We start from the raw sequence: 13,887 nt of genomic DNA, 5'->3' as shown, positions 1-13,887 counted from the left end.
ATCCAAGGCCAAAATCTGAGTCTACGTTCAGCGGGATAGAAAACCTCGCGAGATTTGGAGTCACGTGATTAGCGCGAGTTCGCGGAAAACAGGAAGTAGTGTGCAGCAGACCAGGACCAGTGGAATTGAAGCGCTTATGAGAAGTTGTGAAGAAAATGAGGAGTTTAAATGGTGTGTTGTGTTTGTTATTCAGTCTGAGTTTAATCTCAGATCAGATCTCCATCCGTGCTTCAGACGCGAGTGGAGACGAAGAGCGAACAGCGCGTGATTTCCAGGAGAACCTCTTCTTCCCCTCTCTGAGCCTGAGCATGTCTGAGGAGCAGGAGATCACTAAATACTGCCTGGACCTGATGCATGAGTATGGTCGGACGTATTCGAGTTTAGCGAGCTGCCTGGTGTCCAGCGCACGACCTGTCAAAGTGTGTCAGAACTGCTATGGCAGGAACAACAGCTTCCAGGAGGTCTTCGCGAACATCTCCACAGGGGTACGTGTTTATTTCTTATTCTTCTTGGGGTTTTTTTCTGTACATGTAACCTACACAAGCTTTGGGCAACCTTCCTGAAGTGCATGTGCAATCCAGGACTATTTGAGACACAGCCATGGGGGGTTTTATTTTTGCAGAAGTTCCCTTGGAAAGCCTGGTCACGTGACAACAAACTCGTGATGTGCATCACACCATCACTCACTGAACCTTCCACTGATCACACAACCTTCCTACCAAACAACCAAGCACGCCGGATCTTTCGCTCTAATCCAGGATTCATGATTATATTGATATCATCTGCATCTGCTTGGAGATCAAATTTTCTTCCTTCAAAGTTTCTGTTTCTGTCCCAGGAGCTCCAATATTTACCAATCATGTCCATTCATTACAGTTCCTTCATTGTTGAGGTGCAGTTCATGAAGTCTTAAGTCTTTGTACACAGTCAACACATACAGTCCTCATATTTCCTGAGTTGCTCAGTAACTTCATTGATCTTTTGGCTGTTCATGTGGAACTCTCCTCAGCTCTTCACCAGTCTAATAATCTAATACCATACCAGTAAGTAGCCCTAGTGCTCGGATTTCCCTTTTATAGAACACCAGCGTGATCAACCTCCTGTAGACAAAGCCATCTCCGTGAAGACAAGACAAGTGTGTGGAGGTAAAGGTTGGTGAAGAACTCGTGTCCTGCACATGCAGAGCCCTGATCTCAAAACACTACCCAACACTTAATACCTTTGGGATGAACTGGAGGAACGAAGGAAGTGAAAGAACTGGAGGAACAGGCAGAACAACAGGGAACTTGTGAACCTGGAGTATCTCGATTAACTAATGGAACTGTGGGATGCTGATGGAACTGGTGCCTCCTCACCTCTTCTTCCATCAGTACCTGGTCTTAATCTCATAGATCATGAATGAACAGTCATCCCTACAGCCATGCCACTCCAAAATCTAGTGTAAAGCCTTAAAGAGAAGAGTGGAAGGGCTTATTACAATAAAAGAGAGTACAAATCTGGAATGGTACGGTACTGATTGATCATGTGACCACAAATTCTAGATAGTGTAATGTGTTTTATTTATTTTGTATGTATAATCTTTATAGTGGTCGACCAGATTTTCCCGATATCTACGTTTGATCGTTTCTATTTTGATGTTCTGGACTTTGTGTAGACATTTAATTAACACTTTACAGTAAGATTCCATTAGTAACATTAACCGAAGTTAATAAATGCTATTTAAGTATTGTTTATTGTTTTTACTTATACATTTTTTAAAATTAGTTCAATTTTGTTTGATCTTTTCCGCGGGCAGTCTCGCGTATCAACACAAACATTTACCTCTAGAGGCCGCTCTTGTACTGTATAATGACAGCAGTCGGTCTCAGCACGAACGCAACCCAGAAAAACTATCGGTTGGAATTTAAAAAAAATTGACTATCTGTGTCATTCATTGGCCAAACCGATAAATCGACCGACCTCTACTGAGTAATTGTAGTACTTTATTAGTTAGTTATGTAGTAGTGTCTAGAGTTGTCACAATACCAAAAATTTGACTTCAATACGATTCGTAAATTAAATCATGTTACCAATCCAAAATGATACAAAAAAAACAAACAAACAGGAAAAGTAGCTTAATAATGGAACTTTGTTTTTATTTATTAATAAACACTTAATGTTTGCTGTCTGATGAAACTTTAACCTTTAAAATATATACACACACACACACACACACACACATTTACTTAGTTTTATGCCTCCATTTCCTTTGATTACCAGGAAAGTCGGTGTGCATCTGAGAGGAAAAACACACTGCTGCCCACACACTGCGCCCTATTGACGAACATCAGAACTACAGCTGCCACTCTTAAAGTGCTGGTACTAATAAAATGAGGAATCGTATTATTTTTAAAAGCAGGGTATCGTAAAACCTTTCTAGTACTGGTATGTTGTGCAACACTAGTAGTAACAACAGATTCCTTTGCAATTTCTTTCGGTTTTCCGGCATCCCAAATGACCCAGGCTTGGACGCTCGTCTTACACTGCTGCCATGGCAGCAGATTTATTTTTTGATGGATTTTAGTATTAGATGAGAACAGGGGAGCGTTTAGACCTCTGATGTCCACACTGCATCCTTGCAATATGGGTTTAATGGGTCTTTAGAAGATTTGTTTGTGCTCAGAATAAAGGTGGCCATAAATGAATGAGTAAATTGATTGATTGATTGATTGATTGATTGATTGATTGATTGATGGAATAAGGTTTTGGAAAAACTTTTTCGCCCACAGATGGGACCCGGGAACATGAGCTGTGAGGAGGTCCTCTTTCGCTCAGACAGACTGATGCTGCTCATCAACCTTTACAATTATCTGGAAGACGTCTGGACGATGTCTGAATGTCTCAGTGAGTAGTCAGTCATGTGTGTACATATTAAACCCACGGTGCAGGACACCTGAATGTTTCCTAACCCTAACCCTAACCCCAATCTGTTTCTTCTCCAAAAAAATCAGAAGCACGTGATTGTATAGGATCTGGATGTATGTGGAAGATCTTGAGGTGCCTGCTATAGAACATTTTTTGGATGAATGTAAATGCCCAGGCCTCCTGCTTCCCTTACCTGACTATACTAACGCCCCCTTGTGGCTGAATGAAATCTTGCATGTCTCCAAAAAATTTTGGGGAACATTTTAATAGAAGATAAGACGTGAGGCATATTATATTATTATAGGTGGCCACAAAGCTATTGGCTTAATGTATTTGTGGTCCGTGTCTTTGCGCATTCATTGGTTATCGGTCATTATTACAGATTGTCTGTCTAAAGATCGGGGGAGCGTGTCGAATACAACACTTTACTTCCTGGATCTACACAATCAGTCGCTGAGCTGCTTTGAAAAATACAAGCAGGTAATGAATTCTATTATAATAATAATAATTAGATGTTCTTGGTACAGTTTATAAGGCAGTGAATAGTTTGTTGTGTGGGTGTTTTGCAGGGGAACTACTCCAAGCTGTGTGTAGATTGCAGGCCATCATATAAAGTTCTCAACGATTTCTATAGTAAAATGTCGAACAACAATTCCCTCTGCATCGATATAGAGGATGCGGTAAACACTGAACTTGAACCCTAAATAAATACGGAGAGAAACGTTCAAACGGTGCACTTTGTAACCCCCCCTGGTCCAATGTCTTTCCCTAGATGAACATGACGAGGCATTTGTGGAGCACGACCTACAAATGTTCTTTACAGCGTGAGGAGAACGTTCCGGTCATCGCCGTGTCCAGCTTCATGCTCTTCCTTCCGCTCATCTTCTACTTAAGCAACTATCTGCACTCTGAGCAGAAGAAACGCAAGCTCATACACCGTAAGTAGGATGAGAGTGGCACTCTTGCGTACGGATCCCTAAATTTTAACAGAAAATTATGTTTCTAAAGCAGTTAAATGACACTAAAGCAGTTATCATTAGTGATTCGCCTCTAGGGGCCGCTCTCGTAATGACAGCGAACCAGAAGCCGGAAAAACTATCGGTACCTCGATCATCTATCGGTTCTCTTGTCAATCAGACGTGCCTGTAGGTGTCAGGGCTCGTTTATAAGGGAAAAATCATTAGGAAAGGTGCTTTATATTTATATTTCAGAACAAGAAAATTCTTTCTTTGCATATCTTTTATTTTGAACAAGTCTATAATGTGACTCATGAGATACGGAATCGAGTCTCAAAGGGTGATTCGTTAATTTTCTACTGGACGCGCACAAGCAAAGCCTCTGTTGGTAACAACGATTCTTCCAGTCCAAGTCATTCGTTCACTCTTTTATCATGCGACTCCTATAGATGCAGTGCATTACACAGGAAACAGACTTGTGTTGTTCATCATGAGTTCTCTAGTATGAGCCGTTCGTTCTTTTGTCACATGACTCACACTGACGCTACGTAGTTTGTTCATGTAGACGTTCTGGGGATCTGCTTATTGAAAATTCAACTTTTCATTTAATTCCTCTTCAAAGGATGAAATTAACTAAATAAAAAAAAATAAAAAAGATTTGTTCATTTTGATGGACAAAAAAGAAAACAAAGAACCAAGTCACTAAAATGATCCCATCTTTGATATCTGAATCAACATAAGTTTTGGGGGTGGAGCCATGTGGAGCTCCACCCACTTAAATCTAATGTGTGTGTGTGTGTGTGTGTGTGTGTGTGTGTGTGTGTGTATGTATGTGTATGTGTGTATGTATGTGTGTGTATATATATATATATATATATATAATTTTTTTATTTCTTTTATTATTATTTTATTTTATCCAAATTTTTTAAAATAAGTAAAATATGGTTTTAGTGAATGACTAAAATCTGATTATTCTTGTGCAGCCAAAAGAGCCAAGTCCAGCCACAGTCTGATGAACATCCAAGAGAAGTACAGCTGAATAAAGGAGAGAGAAGATGATGATGATGATGATGATGATGAGGTAGAAGATGACGAGGAGAACCTCTCCGTTCATCCGAAAAGAAAAAACAGATAGAAATGGGATGGATTGTAAATCATTCACGGACATTCTGGTAATTTATTTAAATCGCTTTAATTCTAAATCTATTTCACGACGTTCTGATCTTCTGCGTGTTTTTCGAGAGTAGGACGTTTCCCAGACCTCACCTTTTTTTTTTTTTTTTTTTTTACGAGAATTCCGAGTTCGGGTTCGGTCTCGACCGGTTATTCCGTCATCTGGCTGCGAAACTAAGAGGACATCGTCCCGGCCGCTAAAAGCTTTTTATTATTTATTTTTTTCGGCGAGAGCAGCGTCGGCTCGTACATATAACATAGCAGCAGTAGCGCCGTTGTGAGCACTTGATGTCCATTAGTGATCCATTAATAAATACGTGGTGCATGCATGGAGAGGAGAGGAGAGGTAAAAGCAATGGCTGAAATGAAAGGAGAATGCACTAAAGAACTATGCGCGTCACGTGACGCTTCGGACGAGCCTTTTCTTCTTTTCTTTTTTATTATTTTTTTTACCTTCCTCTTGTATATGAACCGAGCGTCTCTACCACTTTTTTTTCTGTACTAATGTGTTTTTAAATTACTATACGATCCTGATGTTGCTGGCTGACTGGTTTTCTGGTCCGGCAAAGAACAGATTTTATATATAAATATATAAATAATGTATGAAATGTGTGTAAAGACCGAGAGAGTTAACTGCTGTGCTGTATATTCAACCCGAATAAGAGTCCACTGGCTTGGCAGGTCGGATATCATTTGCTAAAGCATTGTTTTCAGGTTACTCGGCGTCCGTTTTGCGTCGACATCCTGATCGGATAATCTAAATGTAGGATAAAGTTACTTGGGCAAAAACAAGAAGGAAAAAAAAACAAGCTTGGCTTTTTGGTCTCGTGGAGCTGCGCCATTACTTATCACACTGGTCTTTAAGCGCATTGCGCTCCGATTTGTTCAATCATATGATTGCTTAGAGGGCGGGGGGGGGGGGGTGTAGGGTGCTGGAAAAGACTCTTTTTGAATACACAGATTCTGAGATTTCATGAAAAAATTAAAACGCACAGGTGAAAGTAACTTTTGCTTAAAAAAACCTCGTCTTCACGCGATAGAAGAACCGGTACATCGCCTGAATCGACCCCTTCAGAGGACGAGAGGAAGCAGGCGATTATCCGTCACAGACCGGGTTAGGATTAATATTAGTGGTGACTTTTGGACCGTTAGGATTTAAGAGAATTATGAGAATTACAAAATACCTTGAAATCAGCTGCTTCTTAGGGCTCATGTGAAGGCAGGGGTGTTTGTGTGTAGGGTTTTATTTGTTGTTGTTGTTGTTAAACTAATGACCTACTCTGGATTTTTTTTCCAGTTTGCTGATTTTTAAACAATTGTAATAAAATAAACTAACAATTCAAACAAAGTTGTTTGTCTCATTGCATCACAGAGGTCACATGATTGTGTTCCCCAGACTTTTTTTCCTCACAATGTGTTTCAAGCGGCGGGCAAGTTTAAAGAGCAGAAAAACATTGCTGGAAGACGACGAGAGGTCAGGAAGACCTTAGACGAATTGTTCGGAAACTCATGCATGATGATCGTCGGGGAAAAAAAAACGCTCCACGTCATCTCACTTCTGCGCCCTCCTGCGCTTTGACTCCGCCCTCTTCCTGAAGATGAAGATCCAGCTCGCCATTTTGACATCTAACCTTATTTGGGATGAATTGAAGTAACACTCCAGGCCTCCTCACATCCTCACCTACATCAGTATCTGCCTTTATTAACAATCTCCAAAAATCTAGTGGAACATCTTCCAAGAAGTGTGGAGCTCATTATAAGAGTGAATGGAGATTATGCTCAAAAAGAAGCCCAAAAGTTTTGTGCATGTAGTTTAACTGTAATTGCTATGTTTTGTGTATAAGTTATAGTAGTGATTAATACGGACAATCTGCAGGGTTTGTTTATAAATATTTTTGCGGAAAAGGTAAAGCTTCAGGAATGGTTTGGCACCAAGGAATTATTGCATAAGTGCAGGTATTTAAGCATTTATCTTCAAAAAACGGCTAAATATCTTGTTGAGGATTTTAAAAATGTATCACATGAACATCAAAATATCTAATAACTATGGTTATGTAGAGTATATTTCCGTCACGTCCTTCTCCAGCTGTCATCCATGTGAGGTTTTTCCTATTCACTCTTATGTTGATCAGGCTGAATAAAGTGCTTTGTGACTGGAAGTGTGACCAAAAAACCCTCAGAAACGCAGGCCAGGAGGTGATGATTAGATGTGATTTCTCTGGAGACTTCCAGCCGTATGAATGGAGGGTGTTATTACCTGCCAAAGGTCAAAGTCTCGAAATCAGGGGGTTTATAATATTATGAGAGATTTTACAATCCCTTCATTATGGCAGTCATACAGCGGCTTAGCGCTGACCACGTTCTCCTGCGTTCTCCTAATCACCTTCTGCCCTCCACCTTCCATCCTCAGTTTATCAAAACACACACACACACACACACACACACACACACACAATGCTGAATCCTCAAGATGTTCAAACAGCTGGCGGTGACACCTCACATCCCGAACAGTACACGACCCCAGAAACCTTCAGTAGGTTTCAGTAGAAACTCTTCAATAGAAGCATCTCTGCAAGGGGGCATGGCACAAGGGCAGGAACATCTGACCCTTTCTTCTGCACCCCTTCCTGCCTTTTCAATGGGTGCATCAGCTGGAAGAGACATCCTGAAAAGCCTCGACAAGGGGGGGAAATCGATAGGGGTCCGTAGAGGAAATGGGAGACTATTAAAAAAAAATTTGAAGTGTGTTTATTATAAACAGTGGAAACTTCTGATGTTGAAACTGTGCCCCCCCCCCCCCCTTCCCCCCCTCCCAAATCCTTTAATACGAAAAGCATAAAAACAATCAGTCGTTCTCGTTTTCCATCAACATCTTTTATTCCTCAATCAAGTACTGAATAATACAAAATCCAGAAGTGTTCAGACATTAATTGACCTGTATCATGTTCTTCTGCAAACTATGACCACAAAATTGATTTGTACAGGATGCAAATGCATGCGGTAGAACTAAAAATCCTCTTCCGGCATGACACAAACTACACAAAATCTACGCAAATCCGCACAGCGACACGCTAAAAATATAGTTCCCACAAGACTGGAGACATTCCAATGTGATGGGTGGGTGTCCACAAACTTTTGGCATACTACACATACAGGAACCCAAGCTTGTCCTGCAGCAAATCCGGTAAGCCTTCAACGGCAATAAAAAGCACAATGAAATTGAAATACCATTTTAACATTAATCAATCAATAAATAAATAAATAAAACATTTAAATAAATTAGTCTGATGCCTGCTAGCTCAAAAACGGTTGCATTAGTGAAATATGAGTTGGTATCTAAAAGTTTAGCTCTGTTTACAAGAAAGTACTTGATTTATCTACATCTACACACCTTCAAATAGTCCCCTCGCACAGCAATACGGCGCTCCCAGCGTTCCTGCCACATCTGGAATGCGCCCCGGATATCTTCTTTTCGAAGCGTGTCGAGCATCTTCTGCAATTCTTTCAGCGCGCTGACTTATGAGGGTCGGTGCTCTCTGTGACTGTGCAAACATCCCCGTGCTGCCCTCTGTTGGTGTGTTAGAATAACTATGGTTCGAAACTTTGTGATATCGCCTCATGCAGATGCAGATTTACTGTATATTAGTTTTGTTGTTGTTTTTTTGGAACTATTACCTGTCTTACCCCTCAAGATCCAGACTTTTTATAATCCGGTCCTCGATTATACCTTTTTTAATCATTTCAGAACCGTTTCTAAATAATTTCATGAGTTCCAAAGATGTTTTAAGACACGTATTAAGTAATAAGCCAGCAGTTTTAAGGCTCTGATTTGATAAGCCTGGAGATATAAGCGTGGAAACGTGTTTTTTTTTTTCACATGTTTTTCAGGACCGTTTTCCAATCATGTCAGGGAGAAAAAAAAGGAAGTAAATTAAGAAGTGGGGTTATGACCCGTGTAATTACTTCCTGCATATTTAACTTTGATTAGGGGACATCGGGTGAGAGCTCCTCTTCAGTCTGAAGAAGCCAGGTCTCATCATCAGGCCTCTCATCATTCGATATTCCTGTCTGCACAAGGGTCAATAGGATTGGAGAGAGAGTGACAAAGGTTACTGAGCAGGGTTTTTCTCTCTCTCTCTCTCTCTCTCTCTCTCTCTCTCTCTCTCTCTCTCTCTCTCTCTCTCTCTCTCTCTCTCTCTCTCTTTTTCCCTCTATCAGTGTATTTCATCAGTTATTTCTGTATCTGATGCTTTGCCTCGATTCATTAGCAAATACTTGATTCTGTAGTGGCACAGAATTGATTAGTGCATCTCTTATTTTTTCCAGGATCTTGATTTTTTTATTAGCGCTGCCGATGCCCCAAATTTCTGGACTGACTACTGATTTCATCCTTTACAAAAAAAAAAAAAAGCTCACATGCCGTGATGTTACGAGAAACCGTGCCGTGTACTTCTATCTATTTGTTATACTGTGAAAAAAAGTAAAAAGGGTCCAAAAGTATTGGGACACAATCTTTCCACCCATATGTATAAAGCTAGTTTGCAGCTCTTTTCCCTGGTTAGACTTTTACATTAAATAAAAAAATTATCATCGCAAATAAACAAAAGGAGTACAAATAAACAAGTGCATACAAATCACTCTATATGTATATGTTTTGTCTAAATAATTACCAATAGCACAATGACATACCTACGTGCATATGTGAAGTCACAAACATAACACATAAATCAACTTGCACAAAAACAGAAAATGTAAATGTTCTTTTCCCCAAACTGATACCACAAATTTCGAGGCACACAATTATCTAGGACGTCTCTTGATGCTGTACCATCAAATTTTCCATTCACTTGAAATAGAAGACCCAAACATAATCCAGCATGATAATTCTCCTGTGCACAAAGCTAGATCCATAAAGATCTGCTTTCCATGGGTTGAATGTGTGTTTAAGATCTTGAGTGACCTTCTGTAGAGCTCAAACGCTATTGAACACCTTTGGGATGAATGCGAACACCACCCCAGGCCTCCTCACCTCTTCCTCACCTACATCAGTACGTGACTTTACTAAGTGACTGAATGAGATCTCACACAAATCTACACTAAATCTAGTGGAACATCTTGCCAGAAAAGTGGAGCTCATTATACAAGTAAATTGAGACAAAATGTCTTAATGACTTAATTACTACTCAAGCTCTTCCACATACATCCAACCCATGGAAAACAGATGTTCATGGAGCTGGCTTTGTCCACAGGGGCATCACTGGAACAGGTTTGGGAGTGAAGGGACAATTTCTGAATGTTACCACCATCCTAGAAATGTGTCTGCAACTTAGTGTAACAGTTTGGGGGAAGCAACGACATATTTGGTGGAAAAGTCGGGGCTGTCCGAATACTTTTGGTCACACATTGGGTCATTTGTTATAAAACGACTCTCGAGATCAATAGAAGAATTAATCGTCAGAAAAATAGAAACGGATAAAAAAATTTTTTCGGTAGTTCATGGGGATTTTGAGGTCTTTGGCAACCCTGCAGAAGAAGGAAGATGGCGCTGGAGAGATGCATGGCCTTTTTGTTAGCAGATGAGTTCGACTCAGAAGAACTCGTGGACCTGAGGGTTCCTCTCAGAGCGCGAGGAACCGGGTGAGTTATGGGGTTTCTCCGCGTTTTGGTGGGTCAAAATGGGCAGAACACCTATGGGGCTAGCTAACTAGCATGCTAAGCGTTGCTTCTGCGTTTCTGCACAGAAATGATGATGATGATGATGATGAAGAAGAAGATGATGATGAAGGCAGTAGGAACTACTTCAGTGCTACAGTTCCTAGTCTCTCAGTCCTGGACTTTCAGAAGTGCTTCCAGCTCTCACACCCACAAGTTGAAGTAGGCTTACATAAAAAAAAAAATTTAATACATTAATTAACACTATAACCAATTAATTAATTATCGACCTAAACTTAATACAATAATTGATTGATTCATTAAATCCATGAATAAATTGGTCAACATTATAAACATATACCAACCAAACATATTTCCAATTTTATTATTATTATTATTATTATTATTATTTTAGCGGGTTTTCTTCATATTTTGAGCGATAGAATATTTTGACATCATGATGTATGTAATTAAGCCTCATTTATCAACCTGGATATGAATTAATTAATTTGTATGCTTTTTATTTTTTATTATTATTATTATTTTTACACTTGATTGGTCGATTTGATTTTACTCTATTGGGTGGGAGGGGCTTACTTTCTTTCAGCTGCCAATCACAGTGATGCTGTAAGGCTTCGTGTATGTGGAAGAGGGCCGATAGCGTGAGGCCACGCCCCCTACATGCACTTTGCATTCGTCCATCACACATCATCATTTCATAATATAACATACATTTATGTTTAAAACTTCCTTGTGCTTTGTATAATTAAATCAAAGTAATTTTTTTTTAATTTTTTTGTTTTGATTAGTTTGCATGCATAAACAAAACAAATAAGCAAAATGTTTTTATATGATACAATTTATTAAAATTTCCCCCAAATTTCTAATTCATTCCTATTAAGTTTCCAACTTTTAATATTACAAAAATTCCCCAGATGACATTCCCATTGAAAAGTTTCTGGAAATGTACCACCCCTTTGCAACCCTAGTGGCGATATACAGTTAAACAGTATATACACGGTAATGCCAAAAGTATTGGGACACCCGACCCATATGTGGTTCTGTTCCCCGAGCATGATGTTAGAAGTGCACATTTATTCCAAACTGTTTGCAGCATGACGTGCACTGAACCAGCTCCATGAAGATCTGCTTCCCAAGTGGCCCGCTATGGAGCTCAAACCTTTCTCATAAATCTCTACAAAATCTAGTGGAACGTCATCAAAAGAGTGGAGCTCATTATAAGAGCGAATGAGGACACGCCAAGATGGACGAGTCAATCTTAGGGTGGGGTGTCCACAAACTTTTGACCTAACAGTGTAATTGTTTTCTAATGGAGTGCGTTTTTTCGTCGTGTGTTGATTGTAGGAGTTGGTGAACTTGTTGTCTCCTTGCGACTGGGCGACGCGTAAACTGGAGGGATGGACCGTGACGCACGCGGTGCTCGCCAGCCTGTGGACACTTTCCACCTCGGAGTCTCTCAGCAGCGTCGCAGCTCGTTTCCACACCAGCGAGTCTCTAATCCATCTCCAGCTCAACGATTTCTGCCTCTTGATCGCAAAGAACTTTCCCGATCAAATTCGCTGGCCGAGGCGCAAAGAAGCCGAGGCTTCTGCAGCCGGGTTTTTGATGGACGTCGGTCTTCCTGGGACCGTGTGTGTCCTCGGAACGTGTTCCATTCCCATCGACCGGCCGGCCGACGTTCCTGATCCAGAGGTGTATCGAGATCCTGTAGACGTCAGCACGTATTCTGTAACTCTCATGGCCTTCTGCGAGCACCGTGGCTGCTTCACGTTTGTGAGCGCAGAGCATCCTGGGAGCTGGCACGACTCTCGGGTCCTTCTCGAGACCGACGTCGGAAAAGCGTTACGGGACGATCCACTGAACCTGCTCCACGGCAAGCACGTGGTCGCGGACGCCGCGTTTCCGCTTTCGGAACACCTCCTGACGCCATTTCCGGATTATGGGATGCTCGGAGAGAAGAAGCTGAGGTACAACCTGAGGATCCAGGCGGCTCTGAGGGTGGTCCAGGGCTCCCTGAGGAGCCTGAGGAGCAGGTTTCAGAGGTTGACGTGTTTGCTGTTGAATTCGGTCAAGCAGACCGAGCTGGCCGTGAGAACCTGCTGTATCTTGTATAACATGTATCTGGAGACCGATAATGCCACCGTAGGAGGAGAAAGTGTAGGAGAGCGAGCGAACGTTCAGACGCCTTTTCACGAGCTCCAGTACGGCCACTCTGGGAGTCTGGGAGGAATCTCGAAACGCCAGGATGTCGCCGCGTCATTGGGACGAAAGAATACAAAGAAAAAGGGTAATCTGAAGTTCTCTTCACTTGTACTATGAGACCTGAACCTGTTCCAGCAGGAGAATAGCCTTTTCACAAAGCCAGCTCCATGAAGATCTGCTTTACATGGCTTGTGGAAGATCTTCTGGACGTGTGTGGCCTCCTCACTTCCTCAGCTACATCAGTAACTGACTGTAGTAAGTGGTTTGATGAAATCTCACAAAAATCTTCACTAAATCCAGTGGAACATCATCCCAGAAGAGTGGAGCTCATTATAAGAGAAAATGGAGAAAATGTGAAATGTGAAACTGTTCACTGTATATAAATATGCGGATAAAAGAGATTTTTTAAATGTAAATTGTAATTATTATTGTTTAATGTTTATTATGGATTTGTATGTATATTTGTTTAAATAAACGGAAAAACCTCGTGCTCTGATGTTGGATGAAGTAAATGATGAATAATAAATGCATTGCTACCCTCCAGTGGCAAACTCTGAGAACTCCTAATGTACAGGTTACAATCACTGCTCATAAATACATCATTTAATCATTTGTTTTTAATATTAGGATCGACGAAATCAAGTCTTTTTTTTTATTTTTATAAAAAGTCAGCGTCTTAGGAAATAAAACGCAGTGTTTATACAGATTTCATTAATGTATTGAACAGCATCTAAATATTACATGGAATCTGTGTGCGAATGGCAAATCATTCCGGAACTAAAATTCATTTAGAATCCAGGAAATAAAAAATATAGAAAAGTTTGGGGAAGAATCTCAGCTCTTACAGTAATTATTTTTCAGCTGTAAATAAAATGTTATAAATAAATTAATAATTTAAAGCTGTTCATAAAGGGAAAAAATATTAATTTTATAATAAAAAAAATTATATATATATATATACACACTGCAGATAGATTAA

At 40.4% G+C, this 13,887-nt stretch overlaps 2 protein-coding genes across 2 annotated transcripts; both read left to right on the top strand.

Annotated features, from left to right (window-relative positions):
* Positions 1–6,381, top strand: ostm1 (osteoclastogenesis associated transmembrane protein 1). Its single transcript, XM_083535736.1, has 6 exons — positions 1–485; positions 2,769–2,883; positions 3,287–3,384; positions 3,474–3,584; positions 3,677–3,842; positions 4,844–6,381. Exons 1-6 carry the CDS (start codon positions 156–158, stop codon positions 4,897–4,899), a joined length of 876 nt encoding a protein of 291 aa, XP_083391862.1. The 5' UTR covers positions 1–155; the 3' UTR covers positions 4,900–6,381.
* Positions 6,382–7,941: 1,560 nt separating this feature from the next.
* On the top strand, positions 7,942–13,465 carry LOC310722833 (uncharacterized protein). The gene is made up of 4 exons (XM_083535583.1): positions 7,942–8,341; positions 8,382–10,670; positions 10,775–10,907; positions 12,051–13,465. Exons 2-4 carry the CDS (start codon positions 10,573–10,575, stop codon positions 13,023–13,025), a joined length of 1,206 nt encoding a protein of 401 aa, XP_083391709.1. The 5' UTR covers positions 7,942–8,341; positions 8,382–10,572; the 3' UTR covers positions 13,026–13,465.
* Positions 13,466–13,887: the final 422 nt, after the last annotated feature.

This window comes from Silurus aristotelis, assembly GCF_946808225.1.
Source record: "Silurus aristotelis genome assembly, chromosome: 29".
NCBI classification, from domain to species: Eukaryota; Metazoa; Chordata; class Actinopteri; order Siluriformes; family Siluridae; genus Silurus; species Silurus aristotelis.
The sequence above is the reverse complement of the archived record's forward strand: the minus strand, read 5'-3'. Positions and strand labels throughout refer to the sequence as shown.